At 36.6% G+C, this 13,245-nt stretch overlaps 1 protein-coding gene across 1 annotated transcript in view; it reads right to left on the reverse strand.

Annotated features, from left to right (window-relative positions):
* Nucleotides 1-1,516: 1,516 nt before the first annotated feature.
* Nucleotides 1,517-13,245, reverse strand: part of MEF2C (myocyte enhancer factor 2C) — a 183,063-nt gene continuing 171,334 nt past the window's right edge. The window contains exons 9-11 of the mRNA XM_015816137.1: nt 12,574-12,703; nt 11,068-11,203; nt 1,517-6,399 (exon numbers count right to left, since the gene is read on the reverse strand). Of these exons, the coding sequence (XP_015671623.1) occupies nt 6,078-6,399; nt 11,068-11,203; nt 12,574-12,703 (588 nt within the window). The 3' untranslated portion in view covers nt 1,517-6,077. The remainder of the gene's footprint in view (nt 6,400-11,067; nt 11,204-12,573; nt 12,704-13,245) is intronic.

A 13,245-nucleotide genomic window follows, 5' to 3' on the forward strand; every position in this document is an offset into this window, starting at 1 on the left:
TGAGAATTCCAAGGATTGCTTTTCCTGAGGTATACTGGATGCCGACATTACCTTTCCTATGTCAGATGCTGCTCAAAAGTCAATTTTGATAGACTGTTTCAAAGAGACTTATGGTACACCTACTTTGCTGCCAAAGATCTTAGAAAAAAAAATTCCCAAGGCATTTACAGCTTTTTTATATTTTAAACATCTGTTTACTCTTTTTGATGTCATTTCAGAAACAGTTTTAATAGATCTTGATTGCAAGAACAGCTTCCCTGTTGACTTATTTTAATATTTATATATTGTAATGTTCTGAAAGTTTAATACATGGCAGGCTATTAATATTGGCATTAATATTGCATATTCCAAATGAAATTTTTTGTTGTTACTACTACTTTTTTTGGGAAAGTAAACAGCAGATTATCTCTGATGAAGTATTCTATCCACCTGCAGATCAGTTTTCCTGTAGCTTCACCACTGCATACCAGTAACTTAACCCATCTTATTAAAAAGATATTAATGCTTGCATATTTTTGAAACAAATCAAACTATATTTTAATATTTCTGTGTTGTTATCTATTAAGATAGGATATTACCAGAATAGATACTGCTGCCCATAAAGATCCTGTCAGCAGTGAGTTAATATGACAATGCAAAAAAAAATTACAGGAGAAGAGTTGCTTTTAGAATTACAATATGTCTCGTCTGTATATTTTAAACTGCAGGCTATAGAACAGATCTCTTGATTTGATATGTCAAGGATGTCTAATTGAGGCAAAGACTATTTAATTTTTTAAACAAAAAATGCACCAGAGACACTGCATCACTAAGAAAGCCAGTAATTTTACTGATTTGGCTGCAAAATACAAATTATACCTTATGTCCAGCAGGAAGAACTTCTGATTTTTTTTGCCCATTAATTTATTTATTGTTCACTACAGACAGCTGATTAAATCTCTTGAGATACACAGGTGTGATTTTTAAAATTGTTATAATATCTTGTCATCCAGTGGCGACAAAGTCCAGCTTATGCCGCTGTGAGCCTCTAAGCTTAATATTTCTCGCAAAACGCTTTTATGTGCCCATCAGCAGGAGAATATCACTGATTTAATTAAAGCAAATTCCCAGGATTAAAATAAAATAAAGCAAAAGCAAAAGCAAACCATCTGAAGCAATCCAAGTAAAATATTTTTAGGTTAAGTGAGTTTCATTTACCACTGAGCTGACATCTTTGACTAAAATAGAGGAATGGGCCAGTTTGAGGTACAAGCAGGGACAAGCGAAACTAAACAACATGATTATGCCCATCGTGATATAGAGAATTTGATACAAAGTGTGCAATTCTACACTTGGATTGCTCCACATCTTTGGTTAGAATATGTTCACAAAAGCCTGTTACTAGTTTCTGAGTGAGGTCTTCTCACCTGACACCAATGTTCCACCAGCTGTTTGAAGGACTCACAGTGTCAAGAAATGGAGGCCACATATGTGAAGATGTCACTGCAGTTGGCATAAAATGGGAGCAGAGGAATATGCTGGGTTTAGGCAATAGCATTTATTGAGGTTTCAAGTGGCTTTTTGGGACATAAAGGCAAAGCATTTGCCCTCTAGAGGCAGCAGGAAAGAAAGAAAAAACCAAACCAAACCACACTGTTGCATCTATGAGGGAGATGGATAAAAGCTAAGACAAAGTCAAACAATACAAAAAGGGGTTCTTGACATTCTTGAAAACAGCATAGCAGATATTCTTGCATTTTAGCTTTGTTTGGGGAAAAAAAAACCTTCTGAGAACAGCAGATATCACTATATTATTAAAAATGTTAAATTCCACTCCTGGGAAAAATATAAATCATTTAGTTACCCCAAAAAAGAAAAGTAAAATATCGCCCGTTGATAAAGCACTGAAATGATTTTTAAAAAATCCTTTTCTGAAACCCATGCATACAATATATAAATGTGTGCAGATTTTTCTCTATTAGCTTTTCCCAACCTAGTATTCTTCATATATGGATTACAAGCTAAGCTAAGCTTGCTTAGCTAAGATATGGCCAATGCTTATTTCCTTTTAGGGGAGGAATTTTACTGTGACACTATATTCAAAAGGCACTAGATTTGGAAAGGGTGGTGTATATCATATACTGTCATCAGAAAAGAGGCTTTTCCTTTCATTAATAAGCCTTTTCCAAAATAAAGATCAGTTTAAGGGGAGAAGACGTCTTTTTGGCTATTGCGTGTTGCCTTTAACTTTGTTCCGCCCAGGTTGAAGAAAGTCTCAATCCTTTTTGGGGCACTGCCCCAAAACTGCTTAAATACAAAAGAATCACACCATTAAGTCCCTCCATTGTAGCTTTACCATAAATTATTAAGGTATAGATAAAAAGAACAGTTAAGGATTGACCACTAAAGCTTTTAGAAAGCAACATCACCATTAAACATTGTGCTTCTTTATTAATTAAATCCATTTACAATGTTCAGTTAACCCTAGATTTTGTGCCTCTATATTTTAGTTTAGCTCAATAGTGGAAAAAGGAAGAAATAGTAATATCCATTCTTGCACAATTTAGCTTTGTTCAAGATCACAATTGCCTGGCTGAGTGGGAGGAGCTTATTTCCATTGGTTCACATGCACAGATCCCTTCAATTCTGAACAGTAGTCTCAACAGTAACTTTATGTTTGCATGTGCATGGCTGTCACTATCACCCACCCACATTGACAAATGACTTACAGTACAACCATACTGGTAAGCCAAATATTATTTCTTTCTTTTTCCCTTTTTAAAAAATGGCCACATACCGTATTGCATATTTAATTCCTGTTGAAGATGAATGTTCTCAAGTGATGGTAAATGTTAAAGTGAAGAAAATCATTTGGAAGCCTGATTGAAGTTAGGAAAATCAAACATTGGCCCCATTCTCACTTTCTTTAATGCACTTGTATCTGTTTAAAGTCATTGGTGGAATTAATGCATTATCAATGCAGCTTTTCTGTTATCTAGAACATACATGCAAATGATATGGCTTCAGCATACTTCCAAGACTTTCTGGGCTAGTCAAGAAATGCTTAGGATAAGAAAAAGCAACTGCTGAGCCAGCACGGAATCATAAGCTATGACACTACAGCTGTGGTATAGGTGTCATTATTATTGATTTTGTTAAAAGTGAACAAAGCCTTACATCTATATTTGGTTGGTATCCTTAATCAAACAGAGTTTTCACTGCTTGTATTCTTATGTAGACATATATGTCTCCATTAAAATTTGCCAAAGTCAGTTGATTTGCTAATGCTTGTTCATGACTCTGGAAAGGTATCACAGATTAATCAGCAACTGGATTAAGTAGTAAAGAGTGAATAGCGCTCTAGATTTTTCACTCTGCTTTATATTGATACTGTATCAAAACGAGCAGTTAAAAGAACTGCATCATGAGCTGTGTTTTGACTCTAACATGCTAGAAATTACTCATATTTCTTCCATCCTACATCTCTTCCCTGCCCTCCGGTCCTAAGAAAATAAGCTACATCACTTGTTTACTCACTCGCTCACTCAGCTCAGCAGGGTGGACCACCAAGACTTAATTTGCATGACAGATGTTAAAGCTCCAAGAAATATAAAACAATTATAAAGAATAAAGTAGACTAAGTCATATATACAAAGGGACTCTCCTACAGCACTGGGAATCCAGATATACCATTCACACATTATTTAGTATGGGGAAAAAAACCCCCACCTTTCCTTTCAAGAATCAATCCCAGTATGGAAGTATTTAAAGCAAATGACATAACTTTCATGCATTTTTATGCCTGCTAAATTATAAATAATATGTATTAATGTCAAAGATAAATTAGATACCCTGTTCAGGCATAATTTTATTCTGATATTATTCTTAATTAAAAGTATGGGTAGGAATTATGGATAATATTAGCTTTATCCAATAAGAGGAAAGTAGAACAGAATGGATTTCTGTGGTGACCAAACAAATTCAGTTAGAAAATTATAATGGTCAATTTTTATAGCAGGGCTGATTGCTCAAAGAAAATACAGCAGCTACTACATTTGAATGGAACTGTGGAGTTCAGCTCTAGTTACTCAACATGATGCACATGCTTTACATTATAACCATCACACCATCTAAATACAGATGTCAAAATAAGCACAACACTTTTCAGTGGTCCATACATTCAGCCATAAGTCACCAAGTGTTGCATAGCAAAATACTGAGTAAACCTACATTCAGTCATCTGGAAACAAATCCCTTTGACCTTATTGGATTTATTTTGCAGTATACCTGTACATGATGGTATTATAACTAATGTAATGCACGTATAAATTCATTCTTGGACATAAACAACTCAACATTTATAGCCAGATTGAAGTTAAGACTGGTGACCTTTTGCTGCTATCCCTGTCCTCAATTACTCTGTATGAAAGAGTACAAGAAGTAAAGAATTACAGAGTTGGAAGGGCTATCTAGGCCACCGAGGCCACTCTTCCTTGATTACATTTGAACCTGAATCTGCCTGTAGTTCTGAGATAACCTACTGAATGTTGGGCATAATATATGCAGTCAGGGTACCAAATTTGGGGTAATTGTTATGGGTTTTTTTAAATGATGTTCACTTTGATGCTACCCCAGATTTCCATTTTGTTTGTGCAAACTTTCTGAGTTACCTCTTACAGCCAAAAGATTGCTAGTTTTATCGAATGTATAGAAACAAGACAAAGCTGAGTCACGTTGTGATCTAAGGGGCAGAAAGCCTCAAGATATGCAAAACATAAATAAGGTAAGAAGAACATGTTCAAATATAGGATGGAACTACTCAAGATGCAAAACTGACTGCAGATGTATTAGAATTATATGGGCTGCTTTAGGAAGGGAAAATCCTAATCTTTTGCAGATTAGCCTCCAACAGCTGACTGATTCTGTAAAATGTATTCTGATTAGAAGAAAAACTGAAAGGAAAAAAAAATAGTTACTTAAATGTGCAACTGCACAAATATAATTCCCCCACTATTAAGATAACAAAAACTTCTGCTATTACCATAATTATTATATATATTAGAAAGCTATACACAAGCATGTTAATTTCACAGATTTTTTTAAAAGATTCTTAATATTTTATATAATTAGAAATACACATTTCAAAAACAAAATTTCTGCAAAGAGAAAACAATTACCTTGGTTAGCAAAGCATGGAGTTCTTCATGGCTTAGGGTAGTGCTTTCTATACAAAAAGTCCCCCTTTGTTTCCTTCAGGGCTGTTTAAAATATTGGCAAAGCTATGAAGGGGGAAAACACATTTTGGCTTATGTAATCTACAAAAAGCCACAATGCTTTGCAAACTCTGTCTTACTTTTTAATATGAAAATAAGGAAAATGTAATTTACATATTTTTTAATATTTTTATTTAATAAGTGATCCAGACCCAGAATTTTAAAAAAATTAAATAGATTAGCCCTCACACTAAAAAAAAAGAATCCCAAAACATTTTTTTGACAAGTATGGTCCTCTTTTAAATGATTTTGATCCGTTTAACTGAGTGCCATACTCATACAATATGCCAACACATTTGTGAGCATTTTCAGATACACTAAGTGACCTAAATTTTTCCTTTTCTTTTTTTTTCCTTAATCACCCTGGGTCTCCCAAAACATCTGTACATTTTCTATTTGTTGCATAACAGCCACTTTCTCTCTCAGTAAAGATCTGCCCAGGATTGGGCAAATGCCTCCTCTTTTTTCTGTTTTTGGCTATTTACATGTAAATAACGTTGAACCTGCAACATGACACTATCTATTGTAACATACATTTTGCAAGGGAGCACAACAGTAAAAAGAAGTTAACCTTAAAACCTATTTTGTACAAGTGATCTGTTGTACAACTCAAGTGCGAAGCATCTCTTCAGCATTGCTGTTTATCTTTTAATATGGTATCACTGAGGCAATTTAAAAGTACTTTTACAAAACAGAGTACCTGACTTTCCCCCCCCACACACAGCACATATAATGCATATTGACCCCCCTCCCTCTTTCCCCTTAAGGTATAGCACACACACGCACTGCAAGAAAAAAAAAAACCTCTAATAGCTAGTAAAGTTATCATGTTGCCCATCCTTCAGAGAGCCGCATGCGCTTCACGGAGGGACTTTCCCTTTCGTCCGGCGAAGGTCTGGTGAGTCCAATGGGAGAGTGGAATTCATTTCGGTGATCTTCCCTGTCGCTTCCATCATAGGAACTACTACAGCTGCTCAAGCTGTCAACAGGAGATCTTCCCGCCTCGTGGCGCGTGTGCTGTGGATATCTCGATGGCGTGGTGGTACGGTCTCTAGGAGGAGAAACAGGTTCGGACTTGATGTTGAGGCTTTGAGTAGAAGGCAGGGAGAGATTTGTATTCTGAGATAAATGAGTGCTAGTGCAAGCTCTGTAGGAGGAAAGGAAACCCAGTTACAGACGGAGGAGGCAGAGCCCCCTGAAATGCACACTTACACAAAATATCAGCTAAGAGACTGAACACTCATTCCTGCACAAAGCCAAGGAGTGTGTGTGTGTAGGATTGTCTCTGCAGTGGTGGGACACGTCTGAAAGGATGACTCTCCTAAGATGGTCCTTGCAGTTTGTTCTATGGATTGCCCAGAGCTGCAGCCAGGATGGCTTTTACCTCAGATGGAAATAGTGTCAGCCACACCCATGATTGATTTCTTAAGATATGACTGCGTGTGTGCGTATACAGAAAAGTAATTAAAAAAGATGGCAGGTTGTATGGCAGACTAGTGTAGATTGCTCACAACTCAACTGCAAGAATAATTGGGCCTGTTCTATTCAGCATCTTTTGGTTTTTCACATGGCTTTCAAGACATCATGGGTTCATTTTTCTGGGTTCTGCTGAGTGTCTTGAGGTGTATGGCAACTCATATTGGAAAGAGGTTTGAGCAAAGGTTCAAGAAATTCCCTATATCACCCTAAAGCAGGGGTAGGCAACCTCGGCTCTTTTATGACTCATGGACTTCAACTCCCAGAATTCCTGAGCCAGCTAAGCTGGCTCAGGAATTCTGGAAGTTGAAGTCATGAGTCATAAAAGAGCCGAGGTTGCCTACCCCTGCCCTAAAGCTATGTAGAAACTAATATTCATTTTTAGTATAAGCAAAAAGTTGAAGCAAGATTGGATACAGAAAATTCTGATTAATTCTAAAGCCCTGCCACATTGGAAAAAGTCACCAAACCAAACCATGATTTTCAGTTATATATTCAAACACCAAGTTATCTGTTTGCTTATTGCCTCCTGTATTTTCCCCTTCTCTCCTCTTTTGGCAATGAGGAAATTGGAACTAAGGGGGATTTTTTTGATGGCCAAACAGATAAGAGTGGCTTGTTAAGCTGTAGGTTGATGAAATGAGGGGGAAAAAAGGCAATACTCGAACATGGTTATTTTCAATATAATTATTTAAATCAGTGTTTTTCAATTTCAGCAATGTTAAGATGTGGAAATTTCATCTCCCAAAATTCTCCAGCCACCATATGGATAAATCCTGAACCAATAAGGTGTTCAAATTGTGCTAATAGCTGTACTAATGGCAATGACTTTGTGGATACTAGTTGATTGTGCATGGAGGTTGTATATCACTCAGAGATGACATGGCAGATTGGATGTTTCAGAGGGATGAAAGGCTATGGCACGAAGGAGATATGTCACTTGAGCACTGGAGCTGCACGTTTTGAAAGACTGGAAAGCTCACACGCTCAGGCCTAGCCGTCTAAAATCTTTGTGGCTGAGCACAAAGTGAAGGACTGTAGCCAACTGTTTTCTAAACTCTGCAGAAAATGCAAAGCAATGCTATATATCTATCCTTAGAATGATGTGGCAATGCTTTTATCATTAATTGTCACAATGTTTAATAATGAATGGCTATTGTTAGTCAACAAAGAGGAAGAGAAATGCTGTATCCATAATTGCTTTCATCTGCCCTGCATTCAGCTGATTTTGTCAAAATTGGTGCAGTTATTTTCTCTAAAGGAATAGACAAGCATATTGGCCATACAGTTGCAGTTGGGTGAAAAGCAAGCCAAAGGGCAGAATTGTCTTGATTTTACATTCTTGGCGATACCTGAAGTTAACCCACTATCTATAGTTGGGATCTGTTAACTATTGGAAATTAGTTCAATTTGCCATGTAATGAATATCTTTATTCAGTGTGGAAACTAGAAGCACTAACTATAAAAATAAGGTCTCACACACAGTTTTCTTGATTTCTAAAAAAGTAAAAATGCACACTCCTAAGATCCAGCTTACATACTAAACTGGACAGAGCAGAATTAAAAGAAGTGTTATCTTTTCTTGCAGCCTAACTAACTGTTATTTAATTTCAGATTAAAACCGATGTACAAGATTTATAGAAGGAATTGCCAAGTGAAATTTTCTTATTTTTGTCAGTTGAGAGTCAATTTCTGACAAATGTAGCATAAATATTTATAGAATAATGTACAGGCAAAATTAGGGCAGGTATTTTATGACTGAGCTAGAAATAGATGATGGTGTGTGCCAAATCTATGAAGGTTTGCTATTGGTTTAGCATTTAATTATGAACTTTGCTTTCTTTGTGAAATAGTCTGTTTATGTTATGGTGCTCAGCTGAAAACAATTTGTTCACTTTAAATGCTTAGATGGGGCATTTTCTATTTTGTAATGTATTTTTTAAAACACTAAGATTAATGCACAAAGAATATTATTATGAAGATTATAGGAAATATTTAATAGAGCTTTCGCAGTAATACAATTTCCACCTAAGCATTACAGACAAAATAATTGGTATAATCTACTTCTCACTGAAGTGAATGGCAGCATATTTAATTTAAATAGGGCTGAGCTACTGCTTTCAATGCATCCTAAAAGGAAGGCATCTCTCTAAATAGGCATTATTTTTTAATTAATTATTATTAAATTAAATTTATATCCCACCCTTCTCCTTGCGGACTCAGGGCGGCATACAAATAGTCCTCGACTTATATTGTTCATTTAACAATATATTCAAACTTATGATAGTCTTGAAAAAAAGTGAGTTATGATCTGTATATATACTTATGACTGTCACACAATTCCCATGGTTGTGTGATCACAATTGTGGTGTTTGGCAACCTACCCACAATTATTACCAATTGAAATGTCCTGCAGTTATGTGATCAAAATTTGCAACATTTTTTGCCTTTTTTTGCTGGCAGAAAATGCCTATTGGGGAAATTAGATTTGCTTAACAACTATGGTCATTCACTTAATGACTGATGTAAAAATTGTTCTAATATCAGTAGAATTGGAATTCTACTTGCAACTGCACTAAGTTATGGTGGAAATTCCAATTGTGGTCATAAATTGAGGAATATCAGTAATGCACTCACGTCTCCAATCACAGAAAAGACTTTCAACCTTGACTATGCGCAATTCAGATAATAGGAAAAGTGAATACTATGGTTTTGCTAGTTTCCTTGTTCCACTGGATTTGCTTATATTTATTTTTTATAAAGAGTTTCTGGCTTTTACAACAGCTTGGTATAAATTATTATAGGTTTTTCCCTCCTGAATTTGCCACTAGAGGGCAGGAATGCATGCCCTTTCACTGGGAAAACGAACACCAGGTTTGCTTGCTGGCATCCTTTTGAACATGTAATTTATCATAATGTAAGAGAAATAAGTGAAATATCTGTGCCTCTTCTAAAATGCATGATGCTCAAGTAAATGTGGATTATGTCTGGGTCAAGCTGGTAAATCAGTTGGTAATACTAAGCAGACAGGTATTGCAAAGTGCAGTAAAGTCTTAAAGTCTGAATGGTTTAAAGCTCTGGTTAAAAGCAGAGAAGAAAAAGTAAAAACCTTTGAATTCTAATATCACTGTGACTACAAGGGTATAATATAAATCAGTGAAACAAGCTTATGTTAATAGATTGGGGAAAAATATACGAGTTATAAATGAATTGCTTATCTGCTTTCAAGGTCTGAATTTTGGGGATATAATTTCTAGACTCAGCTCAAGTAAATGGTAGGCTAGCATTTATGTGAGCTTTTCCTCAGAAATGATGGAAAAACGTCTTCTGTCAAATAATCTACATGATTTTAGATCTTGCAGTCATCTGATATCACCAGTGATGCCAGGTATTAAAACCTCTGCATGTACAGTACAGGTAGTCCTCAACTTATGACTGCAAGAGGGCCCTAAAACCTGTTCTTAAGCAGTGCAGTTCTGGCTTTTGGGGCAGCTGAATTTGGGCTGGAAGATTATTTCCTGGTCAGCCCAAGTTCAGGTGAGGCCAGCTGCTTCTAGCCTAATGGAACACATAGCTGAATACATAATAATACAGCCAAACTCAGAGAGCACCAAGGACTTCCAGGTCCACCCTGAGCTTCATATATTGTCTTCTATTGGTAACATGAAAGCCAGCTGGGTGACACTGGTCCAGTCACTCTCTTTCAGCCCAACTAACTTCACAGGGTTGTTGTTGTGGAGAAAATGGAAGGAGAAAGGTGGATATGTTTGCCACCTTGAGTTATTTTAAAACAATAAAGAGGGGATACAAATAAATAAAATAAAACATGGCCTAGTACAGCTAATGTTGAAACTCCACTGCCAAGACAATTTAATCCCATAGACTGTTTGCCATCTGATTTCACTAAACTGCTCTCCTCCCCCATTGCTGCACTGCAATCTATCCATATGCATGATGCATCTATCACTGACATACTGCAGACCTGCCATTTATTATGTGTTACACCTGCCTCTCATATCGCTTTCTACTGACAACCAGCGGAACATTATCTACAGAGGAAGGGACACAGGACAGAGCTAGATGGAGGCAACTCTCTTGGGTTTCTTGTAGGACAAAGAGGATTCAGTCATTCTGCCAAGATTATAGCTTTGGTTCCTTTCAAGGTGTCTCATCTCCAGAATACTAGAAACTCTGAGCTCTCTGCTCCAAACACTGGATTTCTCCAACAGGGAGGGAAAAGCTTTATAACCAAAAACAGGATTATTATTATTATTATTGTTGGGGAGGGAGATATCTTGGGTCTTTTAAAAATAATATAATGCTTTGAATTCTGACTTACCCCAATTGACTGAGGGCAGATGGTGCCATGTTGTGTAGATGTTGCTGCTGCCAGCCAGTTACTGAGCCCAAGTGGAGAGCACTGGCTGTGTTAAAGCCAGACAATGATGACAAATCTGCACTACTTAGCGAATATTCTGATGCAAGAATAAAAAAAAACACAATGTTTTCAAAATTAAGAAGAAAGAATTCCAAAGTAAATTCCATTAATAAGGCATTGTAACATCTACTGCAATTGTGGTATTAAAGGTATTCCCTTCTCCTCGCCACTCACTGAAAGCACAATAGGTGGATATATGCATAGATACACAAGTGCATAAACTCAGTTTACTATCTTAGGAAATAAATGCTAAATATATGATTTTCTGGCTCCTGGTGAACTTTCAGCTTGTGATGTTTTGTAATATTTTTAGCACACATTTATCAACACCAAAAAATCCAGCCTCCAATGTCAGCTTACTTGCAAGGAATGGAAAACCTATGACTCTTAGGATATTGCTGGGCAACAACTCCCAGTTACGTGGCCCTGCATGGCAATGGATGCTGGACACTCTAGATTAGTGCCTACTGGAGGACCACAGTTCCCCACTTTGATATTGAATATGGGCCAAATATATGAGCTTTACGGAAGATTACTGTAAAGTGCAATCAAAATTAGATTAGCCTTGGATTCTTGGAAATAGCAACCTTAGGCTCTGGGGTTAGTTAGTTACTATGTTCCCATGGACTGTGACCTTGAATACACATTCAAGCCTGTAAGTATAGAAGTGAAAAAAGGTACACAACTCAGTTTTTGCAGTGTGTAGCAGGCTCACATTGAGTTTAGAACCCTAGTCAACAGAAAATGGACATACTTTGGGCTTCAACTTTTGGGGGGGACCCTGAACTGGAAAATGGCCTCCCCTTCCAGATAAGGATTTGGTACAGCCATTCATGGCTCTGCCAGTCCCTGCTTATTATACAAAAGAAAGTTCTGCAGTGATATGCCTTCTTGTCCCCATTACTGTTTCCTATCATAGGGCATTTGATGGAAACATTAAAAAGTTTGGGCATTCAAAGGTCCTGGAAGAACGCTAAATCCAACCTTTATAAAATTCTGATGTACAAATGGATACCTTATGAGTGTACAAATCAGACACTGTGGAGTCTGCAGTTCAGGTAAGGATGGAAGCATTTCTGGCCTCTCAAAAGTGTATGAATGCAGGTAAGCTATCCCTACAATGTGCCAGCAGGCATCAATTAATTATGAGAGTGGGAATGTCAAAGCATTTTCTGATAAGGGAAGTTTAAGTGGCTCTTCAACTGTCAAGTGTGAATGAGTGATTCTTATGCCACTTAAAAGTAATTCTTGTTATGATACACAGCAAAAATGAGATAGGATTCTACATATTGTTTCATTTCATATTACCACAAGCATCAAATTCATAACTACTTGGGCTTTTCTGTATGTGAGTATCTGGCTTTTTTCTATTTAATCTATAAGGCTCAGAATTCTGTGGAAACTTACCGGTACCATATGTTGTTGAAATGGCTGATGGGTATCCTCCCATCCCTTGCCCTGGTAAAGTAGGAGTTGCCACGGAAACCACCGGAGTAGCCAATGACTGAGCAGACTGAGAGTTATTTATCCTTTGATTCTTTTAAATGAGTAAAATAAACATATTAATGGAAGGATGGAAAACATTTGAAACAAATTATATTTAGAGATTGGATTTGTTCCTATGGTACAAAATTGCATACAGATTTCACTACATTAATCATTTATCATGTCGCTTTTATGAACTCTGCCAATCCCATGATTTATCATTTTTTTCAAGAGACCAGTTGTCACCATAGTAACTCATTAAATCAGAATCTCCTAGGTTACCAAACATATAAGATTTTTCTCCTCCCCCCCCACATATACATTAGTAGCAGTCAGACTAGGAGGATAAGAATATTTAACATGTAATAATTTAAGTTTGAAAAAAAATGCCTGAAAAATATCATTAAAAATATTATGCTACTCCTTCATCCCAGTTCAGTTCCAAGGGTGCTTAAAAAAGTATTGAAGTAGGATGAGTTGTGCCAGATGGTAATAGAGAATTAACTGTTGAAAGCAACCTAATGATATGCCCATATACATGCATGTTTGACTTTTCTATGGTTTTTGTTACAATTTGGGACATGTGCAGAAGCC

Source organism: Protobothrops mucrosquamatus, unplaced genomic scaffold, assembly GCF_001527695.2.
Source record: "Protobothrops mucrosquamatus isolate PMUCROS unplaced genomic scaffold, P.Mucros_1.0 scaffold401, whole genome shotgun sequence".
NCBI lineage: Eukaryota > Metazoa > Chordata > Lepidosauria > Squamata > Viperidae > Protobothrops > Protobothrops mucrosquamatus.